Genomic DNA, 24,734 nt, shown 5'->3' on the forward strand with positions numbered 1-24,734 from the left:
TTTAAGATATACAGACAGAATGACAGGAAGCTACAACATGTATACAACTCAGATCCAACAACTGAAGTTAAGTTAAGCAAAAAGGTAAGTGACGTTCTCCATGGGTTACATGGGTATTACAACTGATAGGAAATATCACCATAGAGTCACCATAAGCCATATATAAATGTGTGTGTGTGTGTGTGTGTGTGTGTGTGTGTGTGTGTGTGTGTGTGTGTGTGTGTGTGTGTGTGTGTGTGTGTGTGTGTGTGTGTGTGTTTGTGTGTGTGTGTGTTTGTTTTAACTCTACACCTTGACATATTTTGATAAATTTAGGGCCATGTCTTGCTACAGCTTCAAATGACTTTGGTCTAAAACTTTACTGGGTTTATGGGTTGATGAACAGAGGAGTTTGAGTTGGGGCTGATATTTTAGCAGGACACAAACAAAGCTTGCAGCATTTTTGTCTCATTCAGTGTGCTGATAATGAGATAACATGTCATGTGTGTATGTGTGCATTATGTGAGTGTGTATGTCTGCATGTGTTGAAAGATCTGGGTTTTATTGGAAGGTTCAAATATGTATATAAGTCAGTATATTCTGTGCCTTTTGTTTGTTTCTCTTTCTACATGTGTATGTGTGTGTTAATACGACAAGAGAAACACTTTTACAGAAACTTCCCCAAACAGAAAAGGAAAAGCTGCCCATCTGGTTTTGTGTACTGTAGAATTACTGGAATATTTCTCAACACATCTTAGACTTGTACTTCTAGTACACTGCAGTAGCTTGAAGGATTTGAAATGTGTGTATCTGTTGGACAGCTGTATTCTCCAGTGATCATGGATAAACCAGTCTGCTTGATTGACACTGGGTCAGAAGGGAAGCTGTGTGTGCAGGAGTCAGCACTACAGATCCTGCAGCAGATCCAGGAGCCAGTGGTGGTGGTGGCCGTGGTGGGTCTCTACCACACCGGGAAGTCCTACCTGATGAATCGCCTCGCACGGAAACAAACAGGTTAGAACTACCAAAGAGCAACCCAATGACATGAGTTGATGACCAGTAATATTGTATGCCTGTCTTAAACAATTTTCACACTTGACATGCAGTCGTGGTGATTATGTACTAATCTGTAGACCACAGGTTTGATGGAGAAGCAGGTTCAAGGTGTGTTGTACACTGTGCATAATATCTGGTAGAATAGCCATGACAGTGTGACTTGCAGTCTACAAAATTTACTAATAAGCTACATACTAACTAGTTCACAGTTTACTTTCTATTCCTAAAAGTAAACATTATCTTTATACAATATCTAGCTCTAATCTTCATCACAGTGGTTTGGAACTCGTTTACCAAAAGGCTTAGACCACAGTGGAACCATGTTTCTGCTTTTTGCGCCTTAATTGAGTTTTTTAACTACAGGATTTTAAGCCCGATTTGCAAGTTAACGTGCTTGCTGACAGGTCGGGCTGTAATCGCGTGCAAATCTGCGGGTGATCCGCACTCACCAATGTTTATGTGTGAAATACTAAACGACGCATTTAAAACGCTCGGTGAAGCGCAGGGTGAAGAATAAAAAAAAAGAAAACTTGTTATTTCGAGATATTAAGTCGTTATTTCAACATAATATCTCATTATTTCGACGTAACTCGTTATTTTGACACAATAAGGGGACATTCTAATCTAAATTAAGACACATGCGTTCTTCTAAAGGTTTTCTATGGGAGGAAAATGCTTAGTGTGTAATTAAACGCATTGCGTTCATATTCTCGGCTTATCTGATTTTTTGCAGATATAGCCTACTTTATTAGGATTTTAGTATCATAATGATTAATAAATACACACACACAATTATCCATGAACTTGACAAATGTTGCATATATTGTTTATGTACAAACAAATGCCTTTCAACTTGCAAAATTCAGAATTAAATTAATGTGCAGCAATTAGTAGGCTATTACTTATAGAGAGTAAGCCCTACTTGCGTGTTGTAGCCATTAAATAAGCGCATTTAGTTTCATATTTGTCTAAATATTAATGTTATTTTTTTCATCTATGTTGATTATGAAAAAGGAACGGCATGAGTAAGATAAGAGGCGCAATATATCAGAAGACATGGAGTCGATCAGATATGATTTTGACCACTTCATTAAGTTTTGTTTAGTAGAAAGCCTTTCTTTAAATTGAATTTCGTTTTGTATAAATTGTATCTTAATTTTGATAATTTTTTCATCAACAAATTGCCTGTAATAAATAAGAAGCAAATATAGCAGACAATAGGTATAATCATGACTTGGAGGCGCCATTTTCAAATAGACAACTCCTGTTTTGCATCATTTTCCATTCCACTTCTCGCGTGTGTTTTCGTGAAAAAATGTGGTTTGGAGACCGGATAGAGTCGTTGGGTGACATAGTTGCTGTCAGCTCGTGTAGTGTGTAACCCCCTGTTGCAGGTCATGTACGTAGTGTCACGTAGTGTGAACACCACAACGACTTCAAGACTCCAGAGCAAGTCATGTAGTCTGAACAGCACAGCGATCTGCCGACGTTTAAAGTTGTGTTGTGTGAACTTGGCATAAGTGGAAGTTCTTAATAAACATGTTATCAAAACAGAAGACACTGTTGTTGTCAGAATCTAACAACTACAGATCCTGGTGGAATTGGTCACAAAACTGTAACTCTCAAACAATTTCAGAGATGTTTGTGCTGACCATCTGCCACACTCTCTCTAGTTCAGCAAGACTGTTATTTAATGTGAAATTAAGCACATAAGTTGTCACAACCTAAATAAAGCACTACTCAATTTGCCAAGGAGGTAAACAAAATATGTTGGTGAACAGTGTTCCATGTTTCTTTGTTCTTTCTGTCTTTTAGGGTTTGCGTTGGGCAGCACCATCGAGTCCAAGACGAAGGGCATCTGGATGTGGTGTGTGTCTCACCCCACTAAAGCAGGAACCACTCTGGTGCTGCTGGACACGGAGGGACTCGGAGACGTGGACAAGGTGACGTAACAGCCTGTATGATATAGTGTGATAAAGCATACATCAGAACCTTTGATGAGAAAACTAACCACAGAACTAAAGTTAAAGTTTTCAGCATTTACAATTATAGCTGAAAGTAGCAAATATGTATAGAAATCGTGTTCGGTTCCATCGAAAGACGGAAGGCGAAAACAGAGTCAGCTTTCATTGCTGCTGATACTTTTACATCAGCTTGATGCGTCAGAGCCCTTAGGACAACATTACTCATTTTAAGTTGGGGTGTTGGACATATTTGAGAGACCAGTTCACAGAAAAGAACCAGCTCAAAAGAACAATGTGTCCACAAACCAGACATCAATAACAATTCATGTGTTTGTTTCTGACACATTTTAACCACCAGGGTGTACACAGTTTCACTATACTGTCAGGGGTTTGTGTATGATAACAATCTTGTAATGTCATTCTTTGTCAAATGATTGTATCCAATCTGTCTCAGGGGGACTCAAAGCATGATACCAAGATCTTCTCTCTGGCCGTCCTTCTGAGTAGCACTCTAGTCCTGAACAGCCGAGGAACGATCGACAACAGGGCCATAGAGGACCTGCAGTATCCTTTCATTCGGTAAAGTCTTCATTCCAAAGTTATTCCTCATCGTGCGTATTTCTTAGCACCACCAATCATAACAGATTGAACATAAGTGGGTTCTATTTGATTTTGTTTGGTGGCACCTGGTGTAGACCCTTTGCAATCCTTTCACAAAATTGCCCATGCTTTGTACAGAACCATGCATCATTCATTCATATTTCTGCACGGCTCCCTGCAGTACTCAATTCTGATTGCGCCATCTAGAGGTGTGTTATTGCACAACAACAACAACCACTACAACTGATAACAGAAGTTCAAGCGTTTACTGCGTCATTTTGAGATAATAAAGTAATATTTTGTGTTCAATTATTTACCTATCTGGCAAGTAGCCGCATAATGGATAATTACACAGTGTAGTCTTTTATCACCCAGCAGTGGTTTCTTTTGCATAATAATCCGCTGCTCACCTAATGCTGTAAACATTCAGAGAGCCCTCTCTAAAAGATTAAACATAACAACTCAAATATAACTTAAATATAATGTGTTTTTTACTAGGCTATTATAACGTTACAATATTTTAATGATACAAGTAAAAAAATATAATAAATATTTAATATAGTGCACATATTTAGTATAATACTCCTTTCTATATATAATTTGTCTAGCCAGCTAAAGAGCTATCAAATGGCTTTCCTGAGGTAAATGTAACGTTATGTGACATTGTTCTCCAGCTGTTTTATTGACATCTTCCTGCGGTTGAAAAACACTGATTGATCGATATTATGTACAAGGCATAAACATTTCGGTAAGTTGTACCGTATCTTTCAACACATTGTTCATTCGTGTTTATTTACTATTAACTAGTCAAGAGTAAAAGATGTTCGGTTCACTACCACAATCTGTAACATCACATTTACAAGCGCCACACAATATTGTTTGAATTTCGTGAATAAAATTGACAGAATCTGAGAGCTGATAAAAGTATACTGCTCTGTCTAGTCAGTTGATGTCAGTGTCCTCTTTGCTTCGCAATTTCCACCGTTGCGTAAGAAAATGGATGTATGGAGTGAGTATGAAAAGTGTCAATTGCGTGAGTCTCGCGCTGAATAAGTCAGAGTTAGCAGCCCTGCTCTCTCTCTGCTCAGTGTTGGTTATCTTATAGCCAAAATATCGTCATATAACAGAGGTAGATTTTTTTCTGGCCACCAGTTCAGTGTCCTTCTGCTTGGCATCATCTTCACCTGTTCTCCGCGCTGCACACCGGGAAAAGTCACCATACGCGCCACACGTGCCACTGCCTAAACTAAAACTGACAGACTGGTCTTCTTTCTTTTGTTAAACTTTTGAGTTTTGCCTGGCGTGAGACTTCTCCAACGGGGGCGGGACGGTCGGGGGGGGAGGTGTAAGGTAAGCAAGGTAAGATCTGCACACGCAATGTCTCTTGCTCGCTTACCTCTCTGCCGTGCGCGCGCGCGGTTTGGAGCACAATATCTGTCTCGCATGCACGCTCGCTCTAGATTACAGGATATTTTAACTAATTTGCGGTATAACTAGCTCGATCACGAGTGTCTCAACAGGTAGATATATAGATAAACTCATCTTTCAGGCATTTGACCGACCGGGTTGACACTTCAGCGTGAGAAATCGGGGGTGTGGCGTGAGAGCGTGAGAATTGGGTCAATTGCGTGAGTCTCACGCTGAATGCGTGAGAGTTGGCAGCCCTGAGCATGTTCAGGTGTATTTAATTGGTGTTGGAACTAAACGCTACAGGACAGTGGCCCTCCAGGAGCATGATTGGACACCCCTGCTCTATAGCAAGAGAAGTACTGGCCTTTACAACCTTCCTCCCTGGCAGGACAGGTGTTAGCCCCCAAGACCAGAGCTCTAAGACCAATGGCTCCGCTATGTTCACATCTTGACAAAGTGGACGGTTTGGTCCATCGGCGACTGCAGGACCTGAACCACGAGGTGTAGATGCTCGACAATCAATCGGCTTCTGATGATAAAAAAGATGACGTGTATTACAGATGCCTTATTTTACTCATGGACACTCCACATATAACATCATGGACTGCCATATGTCAGTGATTTCTCTGCCAGATAGTTATCTGTTTCCTTAGTATTCAAACCTAAACCACTGCCAGATATGTCACAGAGTTGACTGAGTATATAAAGGTCAAATCATCTGATGAGGATCAAGACGACTCAGAGTTTGTTAAGTTCTTTCCTAGTTTCATCTGGGCTGTGAGGGACTTCACCCTGGAACATAAAATCAATGGCAAATACGTGACTGAGGACCAATACTTAGACTATGCCTTGAAGCTGAAACCAGGTAATATTCAAATTGAGCTTTTAAATGACCTGATCATCATTGAAAATATTGTGTAAGAGATACTGTACAGCCAGCCAGAATCCCAAAATAAACCCTGACTGGAAGGTCAGAGTCTGTATTATACTGAAGTGTCTTTAATACACCATCATAACCAGCTGGCTGCTTACTGTGTTTACAATTTTAGAAAATATCACCGAGCCTGGGAAAAACTTAACTTAAACTAATAATCTAATTTCTGTTCAAGCATACAGGCAACCAAAAGCAACAGGGAATAGCAATTTACAAGCAACACTGTATTTTGCTAACATCTTTTCCAAAAATGTGTTTTGTATCTTTTAAAGGCACTTCAAGAACAGTTAAAGAGTTCAACCTTCCACGGGAATGTATCCGAAATTATTTCCCATCCCGGAAGTGTTTTACTTTCCCGTTTCCAACCAACCCAGAGAATGTGTCTCGTCTGGAGAGCTTGGATCCTACTGACCTTTCCCCAGATTTCCAGAAGGTCTCAGATAATTTCTGCAAGTTCATCTTTGACAGGAGTGAAGTGAAAAAGCTGAAAGAAGGACACACAGTCACAGGCAGAGGTGATTCAATAGGATACATAAAATTATGTGACGTAACAAATTATCAAAATACAGTTGATACTCAACCAGAATAATACTTTTATCCCCGCCGTTCCTGCAGCGGTAAAATTCGGGTGTGTATTTTGCTGCCTTTTACCACTAAGAGCAGGACATTTTGTGAATCAAAAGTTAAAATAGGCCTATCTCGCAGTGAAAATAAGTTAGGTGCAATGGCACTGATTATTTTTTACTATAGCTTCTATAGAGGAATGAGATGAGTGAAGAGCGCTTCTCTAGTGTGCGCGCACACAATGACTGCTGAACAATAGAACCAGAACCAACCAGACCAGAAAGTCTGGTCACAAAGTCCCAAAGTTGGCAACCCTGAAAATATCTTATTTTATGTTACACAAATTAAAGAAAGTCATGCAGGTTTAAAACAACATGGGGATGAGTAATGTAAGTAAACTGATTTTTCATTTTTGGGCAAACTATCCCCAAAATATGATCTTTTTTTAAATTAATTTTTATGAATATATACTCTAAATAAGAAGCTAAAACTGCCAGTACGTGGCGGTAAATGTCTAAATGAGTCATTAATTTTCAATGGCTCTTTATCAATTGGCCATTGTATGATTGATTCGCACATTTGTTCTGCTCTGGCTTTATAGGTAATATTTTCATTATGCCCCATACCAGCAGGAGGAAACAGACTAATTTCTAAATCAAAATGTTCTTCCATCTTTGTGATGTAATTGCACTGAATTGGGAGACACAATATAAGCTAATCTTCAGAAGAGAGTGCCAAATTGTAATTATTCCCACTAAAACTAGCAAAAATCGAATTATGACATTGTTTATGACACTTTCTGGACTGGATGTTAATAATCAATAGCCGCCCAGTTAATTTTCTTGTGTCTGACCCTTCTCCTTCCCTGAAGTTCTTGGTCAGCTGGTGAAGACATACGTGGACACCATCTCCAGTGGTGAAGTTCCATTTCTGGAGAACGCTGTGATCGCCATGGCAATGATTGAGAATGAGTCTGCAGTGAAGGAGGGGCTTCAGGTTTACCAGAGTGGAATGGAGAAGCTGAAGGACTCCTTCCCTCTGGGACTGAAGGAAGTGTCCTCAGAACACCAACATCTCAGCAGCTTGGCAACACAAACCTTCATGAAGCGTTCCTTTAAGGACAGTGAAGGGAAATTCATGAAATGTCTAGAGGTGATGCCCAGTTAAAAATTTAAAATTACTATTAAATTATTCAAGAATATATCTATCTATATATATATAAATGTAATTAATTACAATGTGCTGATTATTTAATTTAATTAATCGCAAATTGAATTTGGCTGAGAAATTACCCCCAAAAAATCATTAAAGTCATTATTGTGTTAAATGAGAAAAGCATAAATTAGACATTACAAAAAGTAGCTTTAGAAATAAATATTTTATTTGATTCAACATTGAATTTATTATTTAAAAAAAATTAGACTACAACTGCCATGATTACTAAACATTCCTTAAAATACAGAGTTGCCAACTATGGCGTGACGCTTTCAGCATCAATCTCACGCTCTCACACACATGCAAGAAATGTCACGCCAAAATCCATTTTTCTCCCCTCTCAATCCGTTAATATTCTGTTGATGACTAGACTACAATGTTTTATTTATTTGTATTAGGTACATCCGTGCCTCAATTCTTCAAAAAAGACAATATGATCCTGAGAAAAAGTGGTGGGGACATGTCCCATCCGTCCCACCCGAAAATTACGCCTATGACACGACTTCACTGGATCTAAACAAATCAATCCAACCATAGATGTGACCAGCGGTGGCTTTCTTAATATATATTTTTTTAAAGTATCTTTATTTACAGTGCTGTTACGAGTTTGCGTGGAAGCAAAGGCAGTAGGCGGATCTAAATGCAGCAGTAGACTTTAATTACAGATTCAGAACAGACAAGATACTCGTGGTACGCACATTAAAACATACATTCAATAACTGACCACGAACAAAAGAGCAGACAGGATTTAAATACACAGACGGGATGAGGGAACAAGACACAGCTGGGGCAAATCAGAACACCGAGCGGGACCATACAACCTAACAAGACAACACACCTGAAACAAGGGACCTAATAATGACATGACTAGGATAACAGACTACAATTAACAAGGCACAAACTGAATAAAAGACCAAAGACAGAGAAACCACAAACCAGAAACATGACAAAATGAATAAACACCGTAACATTATCCCCCCCTTCCATAAGGCGCGACCCCGCGCCGAATGAACATCAAATAGGGGCGGGAGGGTGGGCGCCCTGGAGGCTGACGAGGGCGTGGCTTGCCCGGAACAGGAAGCCTCCAGGGCGGAGCAGGGCGTGACGGCGGCCAGGGCGGAGCAGGATGAGGCGAAGGCCAGGGCGGAGCAGGACGAGGCGAAGGCCAGGGCGGAGCATGGCGTGGCAAAGGCCAGGGTGGAGCATGGCGTGGCAAAGGCCAGGGCGGAGCACGATGAGATGGTGGCCAGGTCGGAGCAGACTCAGACGAGGATGAGGACCATGTCGACGTCGTCTCCATGGCCCTCACGGAGTACCTTCTGCCCCTCCCCCAAAAAATACTTGGGGAAATCCTCGGGAGGAACCTCCAGGTGGTAGATGGGTTCCGGGCAGGCCTCCCGGAGCTTGAAGGGCGCAGGCAGGACGAGGCGCAGAGGCGGGGCCGGCAGGGCGAGGCGCAGAGGCGGGGCCGGCAGGGCGAGGCGCAGAGGCGGGGCCGGCAGGGCGAGGCGCAGAGGCGGGGCCGGCAGGGCGAGGCGTAGAGGCGGGGCCGGCAGGGCGAGGAGTCTGGGAACGCCCTCCGTAGCCTGGCGAAGCAAACGAGTCCTCCTCCTCCTTCTGCGACAACGCTTCACTGGGCTTGATTCACTACTGGACGTACTTGACTCAGTAGACTCACTTGACTCAGTAGACTCGGTAGACTCACTTGACTCGGCAGACTCACTTGACTCGGCAGACTCACTTGACTCGGCAGACTCACTTGACTCGGCAGACTCACTTGACTCGGTAGACTCACTTGACTCGGTAGACTCACACTTGACTCGGTAGACTCACTTGACTCGGTAGACTCACTTGACTCGGTAGACTCGGTAGACTCACTTGACTCGGTAGACTCACTTGACTCGGTAGACTCACTTGACTCGGTAGACTGGCTTGACTCAGTAGACTCGGTAGACTCACCCGACTCGGTAGACTCACTTGACTCGGTAGTCGGTTCACTTGACTTGGCACTTGATTCACTTGACTTGGCACTTGATTCACTTGACTTGGCACTTGATTCACTTGACTTGGCACTTGATTCACTTGACTTGGCACTTGACTCACTTGACTCAGCAGACTCACTTGACTCGGCAGACTCACTTGACTCGGCAGACTCACTTGACTCGGCAGACTCACTTGACTCGGTAGACTCACTTGACTCGGTAGACTCACACTTGACTCGGTAGACTCACTTGACTCGGTAGACTCACTTGACTCGGTAGACTCGGTAGACTCACTTGACTCGGTAGACTCACTTGACTCGGTAGACTCACTTGACTCGGTAGACTCACTTGACTCGGTAGACTCGCTTGACTCAGTAGACTCGGTAGACTCACCCGACTCGGTAGACTCACTTGACTCGGTAGTCGGTTCACTTGACTTGGCACTTGATTCACTTGACTTGGCACTTGATTCACTTGACTTGGCACTTGATTCACTTGACTTGGCACTTGATTCACTTGACTTGGCACTTGATTCACTTGACTCGGAACTTGACTCACTTGACTCGGCACTTGATTCACTTGACTTGGCACTTGATTCACTTGACTTGGCACTTGATTCACTTGACTTGGCACTTGATTCACTTGACTTGGCACTTGATTCACTTGACTTGGCACTTGATTCACTTGACTTGGCACTTGATTCACTTGACTCGGAACTTGACTCACTTGACTCACTTGACTCGGAACTTGACTCACTTGACTCGGAACTTGACTCACTTGACTCGGAACTTGACTCACTTGACTCGGAACTTGACTCGGAACTTGACTCACTTGACTCGGAACTTGACTCAGAACTTGATTCACTTGACTCGGAACTTGACTCGGAACTTGATTCACTTGACCCGGCGGCGCTTGACTCACTTGACTCGGCGGCGCTTGACTCACTTGACTCGGCGGCACTTGACTCGGCGGCAATTGACTCGCTTGACTCGGGAAGCGCGGTCTCACTTGACTCGGCGGCACTTGACTCACTTGACTCGGGTTCGTCGAGGCTGAAGCGACGTGCGGGTTCGGAAGACAGAAGCTCAGCCTCAGGCATGTCGATCTCGGCAGGAAGAAGCTCAGGCATGTCGGTCTCGGCAGGAAGAAGCTCAGGCATGTCGTGGAAAGCGGGCTCGACTCGGTTCACGTGAAGCGCAGGCTCGTGGAGCGTGGTCTCGGCTGAGCAGCTGAAGTGAAGCGCGGGCGCGACCGGGCTGACGTTAAGCGCAGGCTCTCGCAGCTTCTCCTCCACGCCCACAGTAAACGGGGAACCGCTCCACAACAGGGCCAGGTCAACGTACCATTCTAAAGATCCGTGAGGACCAGGTTCGGGCATCAGAGACCGGAGTGGTTCCGATAATCCTCCGCGGAAGAAGATCTTCAAGCCGTGGGTGTTCATTTGCGCGAGATATGCCAGCTCGAGGAATTCTGCGACATAATCCTCGATGGCGCGATTCTCCTGGCGAAGACGGAGGATCTGGACATCAGGACTCCAGGTAGGCATGGCTGCTAGATCCTAGGGGGTCAGTTATTCTGTTACGAGTTTGCGTGGAAGCAAAGGCAGTAGGCGGATCTAAATGCAGCAGTAGACTTTAATTACAGATTCAGAACAGACAAGATACTCGTGGTACGCACATTAAAACATACATTCAATAACTGACCACGAACAAAAGAGCAGACAGGATTTAAATACACAGACGGGATGAGGGAACAAGACACAGCTGGGGCAAATCAGAACACCGAGCGGGACCATACAACCTAACAAGACAACACACCTGAAACAAGGGACCTAATAATGACATGACTAGGATAACAGACTACAATTAACAAGGCACAAACTGAATAAAAGACCAAAGACAGAGAAACCACAAACCAGAAACATGACAAAATGAATAAACACCGTAACAAGTGCAATCAATAAATTAATTGTACATTTTGAAAAAGCGTTTCCATTCTACTAGTTTTTTGTTTGTTGTTGCATAAATCAGGGTTTATACCAAGTAAACAAGGACTGACATTTTTAAAATTAGGGTTAGGGTTACCAAGAATGTTCTCCGCCCACACACTGAAATTTTACCGAGTCTCACTCCAGCAAAAGCCCCAAAGTTGGCAACCCTGAAAATATCTTCTTTTATGTTACACAAATGAAAGAAAGTCATGCAGGTTTAAAACAACATGGGGATGAGTAATGTAAGTAAACAGAATTTTCATTTTTGGGCAAACTATCCCCAAAATATGATTTTTTATTTTATTTATTTTTTATGAAGATATACTCTAAATAAGAAGCTAGAACTGCCAGTAGGTGGCGGTAAATGTCTAAATGAGTCATTAATTTTCAATGGCTCTTTATCAATTGGCCATTGTATAATTGGTTCGCACAATTGTTCTGCTCTGGCTTTATAGATAATATTTTCATTGTAAACTTTTGCAATAACAAACAGTATCATGTTTAAAAACATAACACAATATTAACTTCTTATTTATTGAACTGCTGTAGAAAAACAGTATCACAATTGCACTTGAGCTATTTGGGACAAAAACAGCACTCCTGTGATATTGCGTTCATTACTTGTATGTTATTGCTCAACTACATCATATGATATAAATACGTGACAAAAACTCATGACCTCTACTGGCTTAACGAAAATATGACTATTTTGTAGTATTTGCTCTCCAAGAACAAATTTTTATGAAGAAAAATAAGAAAGTATTGGTGAATGAGGCCCATTGGTTTGACTGTAATAAGTAATGTATCTGAATCAAAAGCTAAAAAATAAGATTATTTTAAATGGCCATTGCATATTAAACCATTTCTTCAATAGTTGTAGCCTCTAAATCAGGGGTGCCCTATCCTGCTTCTGCTGATCGACTGTCCTGCACAGTTAATCTCCAACCCTAATCACTTGAAAATTAAAGGCAGGTGTCTTTTATTAGCATTTGAGATTAACTGTACAGGACAGTCAATAGGCAGGAGCAGGATTGGGCAACCCTGCTCTAAATGATGTTTTATTTACAAAGTTCGGGAGAAGCACGTTCAAATAATTAAACATAATTAAACACCTATGGAGCACATTCAGATAATCCAAGCTAATTAAACACGAGGGGAGCACATTCAGTTAATCAACCCAATCAACGAATAAGAGGTATATATACAGCAGACTTACCTCTGTTCGTTGAGAGTTTAACAGCATCCCTCCACCACCCCATATACTCACTTCTAGCCCTAACTACTCTTACAACTACTGGGGGGAATACTCTGGGTTCGGGAAAAAAATGTACGCAAATATGCATAATCTTTACTCTGTTTAATTTGATGTGTGAACTCGTGAAATGGTATTTAAAGTTTTCTGTTTCTAATATTTTGTGTGATGCTGCAGGAAGACATTAATAAACTCTTTGATGAATACCTGTGCCAAAACGAGGAGGCTTCAAAAAAAAGATGCGAGAATCTCCTGTCATCCCTTTCTGCACCAATGACAGAAAAACTCAAGAAAGGATTTTATGCCAAATCTGGTGGTTATGTTCTCTTCTCCCAGGACCTTGAAGACATTGTAAAGGAATACAAAATCCAAGCCAATAAAGAAGACAAGGTGAGTATCAACATTTTACACAATTGCAGCAACATCACAGATTTCAGATGTTTTCAATCTATAAGAGGTTTGTCATGTTTTCCTAGAATATGTGTTCATAGAATATGGGAAACAGTGGATATGGGGTAGAGAAATCAACTAGAAACAAGTAGATTCCTGGTTTGAATCCTGGTTCCTCCTGGAAGAATCATTATGCATGACATTGAGTCCCCGGTTGTTGGGACATGGACACTTGTAATAGTAGTAGTAACAGTTTTCAGATTATCATATGTGTGTTGTCCACAGGCAGAATACACACTTGAAGAGTTTCTGAAGCAGAAGTGTGTGGATTCTAACGCCATTCTGCAGGCGGACAACAAACTGACTGAGAAGGAGAAAAAGATTATGGGTAAGAATCTTTTGCGTCCTGGATGAGGCAATGATAGCACCATCTAGCGGAGAACTCCAGTACATTTGTGATCTGTGTTTCAGCTTTAAGAGGAAAAATTTCATACAATGTTATCAATTTGATACATTTCTTGCATACCAAATATTGTATAGCACTTGTATAGCACTAGTTTTGAAGAACAATACACAATACCCTTGGCTGGCTGATCATCTGCATAAAGTTAACCTTTGCATTAATGTCTTGCTAGAGGGAGGCACTAGACTGCATTGCAACCATCACACATTGTTGGGATCATGCAGAACTCTAAGATTTGCATCACTTATATAACGCCTCCCATATAAAGCTTCCAGCACTTTTTATGATAGGGAATATTACCATTTGTATTGAGTAATACAGATGCATTTTATTCAAGAGCCTTGTGCTGAACAGTCTACAAAATGAACATGAACAACTCTAGGTTGGCTAGTCTGGTTACATTTATCATTTGATTGATGACTTTCTCTTCAACAACTCTCAGTGAATTGTGTCAATGCCTCATTGAAGTGAAAAGTCAAAATGTTAAATGCAATGTGAAATTGGGTGAAAATTTGGGTGCACTTTTTTTGCACTTTTCATTCAACTTTATTTCATTTGCCAGAGGAAAGAGATAAGGCTGTTCTCCTGGCTCAGGAAATAAATACTAAGGAACAGAAGCAGCGACAACTTGAAGAGAAGATGGAAGCAGAGAGACGGAGTAACGAAGAGAGGATGAGACAGATGAAGGAGAAGATGGATGAGGAGATCAGGCTCCAGAGAGAGGAGGCTGAGCGTGCCTTGGACAGCAAACTGAGGGAGCAGGCTGATCTGTTGGAGAAGGGCTTTGAGGAGAAGGCAGACAAGATGACAAAAGAGATGGAGGACTTCAGGAGGAAGAATAAAGAAGCAGAAAAGAAAAGTGACCAGCTGTTTAAAAATATGATAGAAAACATGAGCAAAAGACATGATGAGAATATGAAGCTAATGATGAGGCAACACAGTGAGCAGATGAAGGCAATCATGAGCATGCCGAGACCTAAGTCAGACTCCTCCTCTCTAATCTTGCGTCTGATACTCGGCGGTCTCAGCAGTGTTTTATTCTCAGGTCCGTGTCCCCGTAAATGCAGCTAATCTATCTTGATATAGCACTCAGCCTTGGCTACTTCTGGTACAAATATGACATACAAAAATGTTTGAAACATCTTCACAAACACACACATAGGCAAGGCCGGATTTACCACCGGGCCGATTCAGCCGGTGCCCGGGGGCCTCCGACCTCTAGGGGGCCTCCAAGACCCCACTAACTGTGTGGCCTCATCCTTTTTTGTAATTGTTTTATTATTATTAAATTAAATTAAAATTCATGAATGTGTGTGTAATTGTGTGTATGTGTGTTAACAATAATTTATTTACACGCAAAAAAGTATCATGATCAGTTTTTCGGCTGTGTCGGATGATGACGAGTCAGCTTACCGCGGAAACTGTTGATAGCGGCAAAACAGGCGGATAGAAGATAGTGTGAAAAACAGAGAGTTGAGGACATCGAAAAAACAAACAAAATGGATAAAAAACGGTGGAGCAGCGGAGCCACAAAACGTAAAGCTAAAAAGGAGAAGGATAGCAGAGAGGTTTTAATTAGGAGTAATATTCCAGCCATCTCTACTTTTTTCAAAAGTCGGCTTGACAAAAATAAAGAGCCTGGCGGCGCCGAGAGTTTAGCGCCTGATGCTGAGTTTAGCACAATATCCAGCCTTGCTATTTTAGATGAACCTGAGCATCAGCACCAGCACCAGCACGACAAGACAGAGAACCCCAGCCCGCCTGGAGTGACAGACACCTGTTCAAATGCCTCCCCACCACCACAGTCTCCGACTCCGCTTGAGACCGAGACCGAAGCAGGTGCTGCTGAAGGCGGCAGAGACCCGGCGGTGACGTGCATTACCAGTTTGACCGCCTCAAAATGTAGGCATATCTATTACCTTTTCCCCTTATTAAAAACCCTGATTATTAGATGCCCGGATCTAGGGAATTGGTTGATGAAACATTGATTAAAATTAAGATTTAAATTAATACAAAATGAAATTCACTTTAAAGAAGGGCTTTGTGCTTTCTGTTTGAGGTCTTTGTGAAAACGTTTTAAAGCAGTCTCTTACTTTTAGTGCCGCTTTCAGAGTGGTCACGTCCGTAACGGAGAACTGTCACATCCGTAAAAAAATGTTTTCCTCATAAATGTGAACACGAAAAATTAAATAAAATGAATATTTTATTCTGTGGAGAGTCAATCCTTCTTCATCCGGTGCTGGTGGGTAGCCTACTATTACTTTTGATTTGCGCAGTGTAATTGACTGAATTGATTGCTCTGCTACCAGCCTCTGTCACGTACCGTGTGGAGCTTGTGACTATTGCAAGCGCGCAGCTGAGAAGTCCTGTGAATCCTGATTATATATATTTACTTCTTATTTATTAAATCCAGGCAATTGGTTGATGAAACATTGATTAAAATTAAGATACAAATAATAAAAAAATAAATTCACTTTAAAGAAAGGCTGTGTGCTGTCTTTTGTTATTGGGTTTTTGTTCAAAGGACTTTTAAGTTTCATATCTTAAGTTTGTATTTTTAAACATTGATTTATCAGAACTTTAATATATTTGGATGTTCCTCTGTTCTGTTGTGACAATACAACAAACACGTTTATTTTTAAACTGCATTATATTATTTTAGTGAGGCTGAGGACTCGTAACAAAACAAACAGATTTGTAGTTATTTATAAGTTTCTGGATTAAAAAAAATAGCATATATATATATATATATATATCAGATTTTGTATCACAGATTTTGATACATTCAGTGATGTATCACACATATAAATCACCAAATATGTGTATCGGTATCTGCCTTTTTTAGCTTCATACACATCGGCATGGTGAAAAGGGCGTCATTTGAGCCGTTATCGTGTTTTCCTGAAAACTACAGAACTTTTAGAAGTCCAAATGCACTCGATTTCAAAGCCGCATCCACTGCAAATATAAACGTCACAGCGCAAAATGGTGCACTGAAGAAAGATAGTTTCAGCAGCAGATATGGCCTGGTGAAGCTTCTGTGTCTTTGTTCATATGGACATCTGGGTTTGTGTTTTTAGCAATAGTGTGCACCCTTTCTTCACAGAGAAAAGAAGGACAGGGGAATGGAAAATCTCCATAAGGGACTTTTGTGCATTTGCAAGTGTGTTTTTAGGGCCCGAGCACCGATGGTGTGAGGACCCTATCGGAATTACAATGTTTCTACTTGTTACTTTTCACTTTTTTAAAATAAAATGTTCAAGTTTCAAATTTATTTTTTGTCACTTAATTTGCCTGATCTAAGGAATTAAAAGGCTGTTGTCATTTGAAAGTGTGTAGGTTATATTGATAAAAAAGTAGTTATTGTGACAGGCCTACTTATTACTTTTATTTAAGTAATTTTTCAGATAGGTAATTTCACTTGTACTTGAGTATAATATTTCATCAAAGTATTAGTAATTTTTTTCTTGAGTACAATAGTTTAGTTCCACCTCTGCAACTCATTTTAATTATGCACCACTTTGCCCCCTTTTCTCACTGTACTTGCCGTCTCCTAGTACCTAGCTGCTCTGATGAACCTCAGTGCCATCCTCCACCTGAATGGGAGACTTCTCACAGCGGCTGCTTGAACCTCAAACCTATTCCAGCACCCAAGCATGGATCATCAATACAGGACGACTGGTCCAACAATGTTAAAGATCCAGCTTTATGGGGAGACACAAGTAGCGATATTGTTACATCTATTTTAATCGAAAGGGGTGCGGCGGCTTTTCATAACCGACGGTCCAACTATCCAGCTTCTGCCAGGGATAGGACCATTGGTGGTAAAAGGCGTTGCTTCAACAATGACTTACTTCTCATCTACCAAATGGACAGATAGTATCTCGAGAATGGGTCATGTTCTCTCCATCAAATGGAAATATTTATTGTTTTGCATGTAAACTTTTCTCAAAAAAGCATAATCAGTTTGTGGAAGGATTTAGTGACTGGAAACACTCAGAACGCATTGGGGATCATGAGAAGAGTGATGTGCACAGGAGCTGCATGCTATCTTTACATAAGAGATCTAAGGGCACTGCAACCATTGACTCATCTTTACTAAAACAAATGGAAGGAGCAAGACAATACTGGAGAGGGGTCCTCAAAAGAGTTGTTGAGGTGATCAAGTTTCTCGGGGAGAGAGGACTTGCCTGGGGCAATTGCTGGGGTCACCTCTAAATGGAAATTACCTCGGGATTCTAGAACTGATAGCTCAGTTTGACCCATTCTTACCTAGACATATAGAAAAGTTTGGTAAGAAAGGCAGCGGGAATGTTTCTTATTTGTTATCCACAACTTGTGAGGAATTTATTGATGTGATGGGAGAAAAACTAGGCAGACTGTTGTGGATGAAATTAGGGAAGCCAAATACTTTTCTGTAGTTGTCGACTCAACCCCAGACCTGTCCCACGTTGATCAACTTACTTTTATTTTCAGATTTCTTGACAAGAAAGGGAAAGTTGTTGAGCGTTGTCTCGCTTTTGAGCCAATTGAAAGCCACACAGGTGAAAGTTTGGCAGAATGCGTTGTTGCCATGGATGAGAGCTTAGGCTTGGAGCTGTCAAATTGCAGAGGCCAGTCATATGACAACGCCAGTAATATGTCTGGAAAGTATAATGGACTTCAAGCTCATCTAAAGAAGAGAAATCCTTTAATGCATTATGTACCCTGCGCAGCTCACTCCCTAAATTTAGTTGGAGTCAACACCATAGAGGCCAGCAGCCCAGAAATTGGAAATTACTTTAGCATGTTGCAGTCACTGAATACATTTTGTTCCTCCTCTACCAACCGATGGGGAAAAGTTTTCCGCAACACCTGAGGATAAGTTTGACACTGAAATCTCTTTCAGGTACACGATGGAGCTGTCGAGCAGATGCCACCAAAGCTCTAGCGAAAAACTATGCAAAGATAAAGGAGGCACTTGCAAATATAGCCAGCTCAGATGAGGAAAAAAGAGACCCCAGACATGAAGCAGGGGTGCTGTGCGCTAAGTTGAAATATCTAGAAACTGCATTTATGGCCTTTTTCTGGGATACAATCCTTGACAGATTTCAAGCCACAAGCATAATGCTACAAAAAAGTGACATCAATATTTTGACAGCGGTGCATCTACTCGAGTCATTGCGTGCGTTTGTTTCCACACAACGTGATCAGTTTGAGATGTATGAAAAAGCAGCTCTGAATGTAACAGGTGTGCTCCACACCTACAAGTGTGACCTACAACGAAGCAGAAAACGGAAAACCTTTGGAGATGAAGGGAGTGAGCCTAAAGAAGATCCAAGCAACCTACATGATGGGAGGAAGAAATTCCAAATAGTCATAGACAAACTGGTTAGCTGTCTTGATCATCGCCTGTCTGCCTACAAGGAATTGAAGTATATATTTGGAGTGTTGTTCATGCCAGAAACAATGAATAACAGTGAGGTCACAAAACACGCCAATGCACTACTCTATGCATATCCATCAGACCTAAACAGCAGCTTTGCCAACGAGCTCATACAATTCAGATCATTCATGTGTGAGCAAGACAAGTCGCCATCAAAGATGCTGAACACCGTGTTGGAACGTGGCCTGCAATCCGTCTTCCCTAATGTGTACGTGGCCTTGAGGATGTTTCTCATTTTGCCAGTGACAAACTGTGAAGGGGAGCGCTCATTTTCCCACGTGGCGAGAATTAAAAATGAACTGAGAACAAGGATGGGTCACCAACGCTTGAACTCTCTGGCAATTCTGGCAATAGAGTCGGATCTCGTCAGAGACCTGGACTTTACTGAAGTCGTGGAGGAGTTTTCAAGAAAAAAGGCAAGAAAAAAGACTGTTGCATAAGGTCCCAGGCAGTAAAGTGTCCCTTGTGCTGTTAAAATGGAGGATTTCCACTTTAACTGCCAGTAAGGAGGGTGGCCAGGAGGGGAGGTGATGCAGTTGTAACCAACCTAGTATATCGTTGATCATCTGTTCCCTTTCGTTGTCACTCCGAGTTACGTCGGACGACGACGAATGGGGTTTCGTTTAGAAAACCTATCGACTTCGAGTATTACAAAACGAGCCAATGGCAAGGAAATGCCATGGGTCTGCGGAATTTGCATAGTGTATCTCCGCCTTACCTCGTGGGTATAAAAGGAGGACGCCGGCAACATGCAGATATGTTTTCGCTTCGGAGCCAAGAGTATTTCTTCACTCCACAGCCATCTCTGACTTTGCTCTACGAGACGAGCTTCTCTCTCCGGTGTTGGTGTGACGGCGATCTGCAGCGAGCTCACAGTGCCTGCTGATCTGTGCAGTGATCTGCCAGTGTGTGTGTGTCTCCCTGTGCGCTTCAACATCGCAGAGTTTTTTCTCCTCTCATAAAAGAGCTCACACGCGGCACGTCTTTTTAAAGACGGCTCGCCCGTGCATTTCTGGTTGCAGCGGACTGGTATCGGACTCTGATGGGCACGAGCGCTGTCTAGTGTGTTTGGGCTTTGATCATGCTTGAACAGCGCTCGTGGATGACTCATGTTCTCTCTGGGAACGTGATCATCGCGTCATATATAGGTCGAGACTCGGTGAACTCGCAAGAGCGAGAGTCCCCTCATCCACCACCCGATCTTCGGCTGGTGGCCAGGGTGACCTGAGGGTGTTGGTCTGGAACAAGGCGCCGACTCTGTGTCCACGCCCCAGCCCCCCCTCTTTAATGACGGTGCCCGCTAGCGAACTGATGATTCCACGAGTCTACCCTCGGGTGGCCCGTGTGTTTTCATTTGAAGCTACAGAGGATGATGCTGTGTCTGTAGCAGCATCACTAGGTGGGCTTGATTCTTTTGGAAATGATGACTCGTCACAGCTGCCACCTTCTGGTGTGCATACGGCTGTGCCTGAGTCTGATCCGGAGATGACGGCCATGCTTTCCCGGGAAGATTGGTTTTTGGGTGAGGCCGCCGACCCGCGTCCCCGGCAAACCCCAATATCTTTCCTCCCGGACGTGCATGATGAGATCACGGGTCCGCTCGTTGGTCTCATCCGCCTTTCCTCCCCTCAGGGGCCGCTGCCCATGGGTACACGGGGGTCCCCCCGGTTGAACGCTCTGTTGCCAGGCTACTGTGTCCTCAGAGTGCTTCCCGGCGCAATCCTAAGCACCCGTCCAAAGCCTGTAGTTCTTTTCGTCTACACTAATCTGTGGCGAAATCCTATAGTGCCTCAGGACAGGCAGCCGCCTCACTGCATCCCATGACCGTTCTGCTGGTCTACCTGACCCAGATGCTTATGGACATGCAGGAGGGCGGGACTGACCCGAGGCTCTTCAGTGAGCTGCGCGCCGCCACTGACCTTGCTCTCTGACCGACGAAAGTGGCCGTACGCTCTCGGAGTCAGGTGATGTTCAACAGTCAGGGGCTGACCGGTGTTATGTGCACGATGTCGGGCGGACCCGTCTGCTCGAGACCCCCATCTCCCAGGTCGGCCTCTTCGGCGGTGCGGTTGAGTGCTTCTGCCCAACAGTTCTCAACCGCCCTTGAGCAAATTGAGGTTATTCTGCCCGACGGCCCCGCCGTCCGCTCAGATCCCTCAGTCTGCCCACCGCCGAAGGCGCCCTCCCACGGTTCCAACCCCGCCCGTTCACCCGGGCCTGGCTCTGGAAGACCGTAGGGGGGATGCCACAACCCTCTCCAGCCCCGCCCCCCGCTAAACGCCGGGTTAAGCGGCACTTTTGAGATGGGCTGGGGAAGAATCCTTATTCAGAAAGAGCTGACTCTCTCGTCTCTGAGCATACAGAGTTCTCGGACGACACAGAGCGCCGCCCACAAGCCGTGCTCTCCTCGTCCCCCTCTGTCCCAGAGGCGGTTGACACGGCGTGCCGTCCACGGACCGTTTCGCCCCTGTCCCCTCTGTCGCCAGACCCCTGACAGAGCAGGCCCCCGTGAAACGCTGGTCCTTCCCTGGCCTCCTCTGTCAGGGTGCGGTTATGACCTTGCCCCCACACCGGGCCGCTATGCTGTCCACGTCTGGGCCGGTCATTCCGCTTCGCTACACCACCGGGGGGACGTCTGTGGTTCTTGACGCCGCTGGCACAGTTGGGAGCCTGCCTAGAGCTTCCCTATCTGCTCCGCTGGGTCGCGCGAACCATCGGCTCGGCTATGCGATTCAGTTCGCACGGTCTCCTCCCCGCTTCAGGGGAGTCCGCTCCACTTGGTCGATGGCTATGCCCCTATCATGAGAGTGGAGGTTGCTACCCTACTGGCGAAGGGTGCGATTGAGACTGTCCCTCCAGCCGAAATGAGGTCCGGGTTTACAGCCCCTACCTCATTGTCCCGGAGAAGTCTGGTGGGTTACGGCCAATCCTGGACCTACGCATCTGAACCGCTCCCTTCACAGGCTGCCGTTCAAGATGCTCCTGGCCAAACGCATTTCTGGATGTGTGCGGCCACAGGATTGGTTTGCAGCGATCGACCTGAAGGACGCCTACTTTTATGTCTCCGTTCTCCTTCGACTCAGACCATACCTACGGTTTGCTGTCAGGGCGCGCGCATATCAGTACGCTGTTCTCCCATTCGGGCTAGCCCTGTCTCCTTCACAAAGGTTCTTGAGGCAGCCCTTGTTCCTCCATGGGAACACAGGGTTCGCATCCTGAACTATTTCGGTGACTGGCTGTCTTAAGCTCACTCCTGAGACCAGGTTTGCGAATACAGGGACCCAGTGCTCCGGCACCTAGCTCGTCTGGGCCTTCGGGTCAACTGGGAAAGGAGTAAACTTTGCCCCGTGCAGAGGAGCACTTTTCTCGGTACGGACTTGGTGGCCTTCTCCACTCGGCCATTGCTGACTTGCCTGAGACTATCAAGCGCAAGAGTGCGGTTCCACTGAAGTTTTTTTTCAGAGGCTCCTGGGGCATATGGCATCTGCAGCCGCGGTACGCCGCTCACATTGCTTCATATGAGACCGCTTCAGCTCTGGCTTCGCGACCGAGTCCCGAGGTGGGCATGGCAACACGGCACCCTCCGAGTACCTGTTACTCCGACCTGCCGTCAGTACTCACCCCGTGGTCGAACCTCAGTTTTCTACGGGCCCGAGTGCCCCTGGAACGAGCTTCCCGGCATGCTGTTGTCTCAACGGATGCCTCCACGGGCTGGGGCGCCATGCGCAATGGACATGCTGTCACACTCTCATGTTGATATCACACCCAGGTGTTGAGCAGAAATGCTCCTGAGGTTCAGTGAATTTCTTCACACTTACGTGTTGAGCAAGGTTGCTCCTGAAGCTCAGTGATTCTCGCATGTAGTGTTGAGCAGTATGGCATGTCTATTGCCTCGAGTTGCTGGCAGTACGCCTAGCCCTGCACCGCTTCCGGGCGTTGCTCTGGGGTCAACACGTACTAGTCCGATCAGACAATACCGCCCAGTAGCGTACATCAACCGTCAGGGTGGTCTACGCTCCCGCCGTATGTCGCAACTCGCACGCCACCTCCTCTTATGGAGTCAGAAGCACCTGAGGTCCCTTCGTGCTATCTACATTCCGGGAGATCGGAACTTTGCAGCCGACGAGCTGTCACGGTTTCGGCCATCTCCGGCGAATGGCGACTCCATCCCCAGTCGGTCCAGCTGATTTGGGACCAGTTCGGGGACGCACAGATAGACCTGTTTGCCTCCCACGACTCATCGCATTGCGCCCGGTATTACTCCCTTCAACCTGCTAGTACTGGACCCGCTCAGGTGTCTTCGCTTGCTCGCCATTCCACTCCACGGACTGGATACGTGCGATATTCTCCTCAGGTGAGCTTCTCCGAAAGCCCTGAGTTCCTCCAGCACTCCAGACGTCGGCGCCATTGTCTATTGCCTGCGCTTCGGCTAGGTGCCTCCCGTGTGCATGGTCCCTCCTCTGAGCGACCCCCACATGTGTATTTCCACTGTAAGCCTCTCTGAGCATGTGTCTTTCCCTTGGCAAGCCACCTTGCCACCCCTGGGGTTGAAATATTCCACCTGCGGCTGGACACCCCAGTGTTCTCCATATGCATCCTTCGGGTCATATGTGTATTCTCTAAGTCCCCCCCGTTGGGCTGGCAATATTTACATATTTCCTCTAAACTGTGGGATATGCTCCCCAGTGTACCTTGGTATTCCTGTGTTAAATAAGAGTCCTTGCTAGTCTTACGACAGGGATCTCAGATTTATGCAGGGCACTGGAAGACAGCTGTGAAGGTGGCGTGATTAGACTGGTAACCCCATTCGTCGTCATCCGACGTAACTCGGAGTGACAACGAAAGGGAACGTCTCGGTTACGTATGTAACCTTTCCGCTGTGCCGCGGGGATCGCCTGAGTTCAGTCTCGGCTCCTCAGCGAAGAAACATATCTGCATGTTGCCGGCGTCCTCCTTTTATACCCACGAGGTAAGGCGGAGATACGCTATGCAAATTCCGCAGACCCATGGCATTTCTTTGCCATTGGCTCGTTTTGTAATACTCGAAGTCGATAGGTGTTCTAAGCGAAACCCCATTCGTCGTCATCCGACGTAACGTCTCCGTTCCCTACTCAGGGAACGAGGGTTACATACGTAACCGGTTTCTCCGTAAAGAAAAACAGACTGTACAGACATGACTATAGTTATTTATAGTTATGTTATTAGGCTGTATTTTCATAGATTTTAATCTGCTTTTAATCTTGGGCCTCCAAGATTTTGTGCCCAGGGGCCTCTGGTTTCTAAATCCGTGCCTGCACATAGGTGGAGCTTTCCGTTATCTAATCAGTTGATATTTCACTGCTTTTGGCCATCCTTCTGTTAGACTGTCTCACAAATTAATTAGGTTGAATGGATGTCAGCTGTTAAATTTAACTACACAATTAGATAATACCAATTTAGGTCAATCAATTACCAAGCAATGCTTAATTTTGTTCATCCTGTGTTGTAAAAAGGTTGCATTAGCCTTTAAA

At 44.4% G+C, this 24,734-nt stretch overlaps 1 protein-coding gene across 2 annotated transcripts; it reads left to right on the forward strand.

Moving 5' to 3' along the window:
• On the forward strand, positions 1-24,639 carry LOC143718663 (guanylate-binding protein 4-like). Of its 2 annotated transcripts, XR_013196478.1 has the most exons (11): positions 30-84; positions 801-993; positions 2,851-2,978; positions 3,454-3,563; positions 5,687-5,874; positions 6,216-6,458; positions 7,379-7,659; positions 13,124-13,336; positions 13,622-13,724; positions 14,362-14,961; positions 24,526-24,639. XR_013196478.1 is itself a non-coding variant. In XM_077209677.1 (10 exons), exons 2-10 carry the CDS (start codon positions 819-821, stop codon positions 14,868-14,870), a joined length of 1,950 nt encoding a protein of 649 aa, XP_077065792.1. In that variant the 5' UTR covers positions 1-84; positions 801-818; the 3' UTR covers positions 14,871-15,118. The 2 variants fall into 2 exon arrangements, 1 of the variants encoding a protein (XP_077065792.1); XM_077209677.1 differs by lacking the exon at positions 24,526-24,639 and having other exon boundaries at positions 1-84; positions 14,362-15,118.
• The last annotated feature ends 95 nt before the right edge of the window (positions 24,640-24,734 follow it).

The sequence above is a fragment of the Siphateles boraxobius genome, unplaced genomic scaffold (genome assembly GCF_051911475.1).
Source record: "Siphateles boraxobius isolate OS27281-9 unplaced genomic scaffold, OSU_SipBor_1 61, whole genome shotgun sequence".
NCBI lineage: Eukaryota > Metazoa > Chordata > Actinopteri > Cypriniformes > Leuciscidae > Siphateles > Siphateles boraxobius.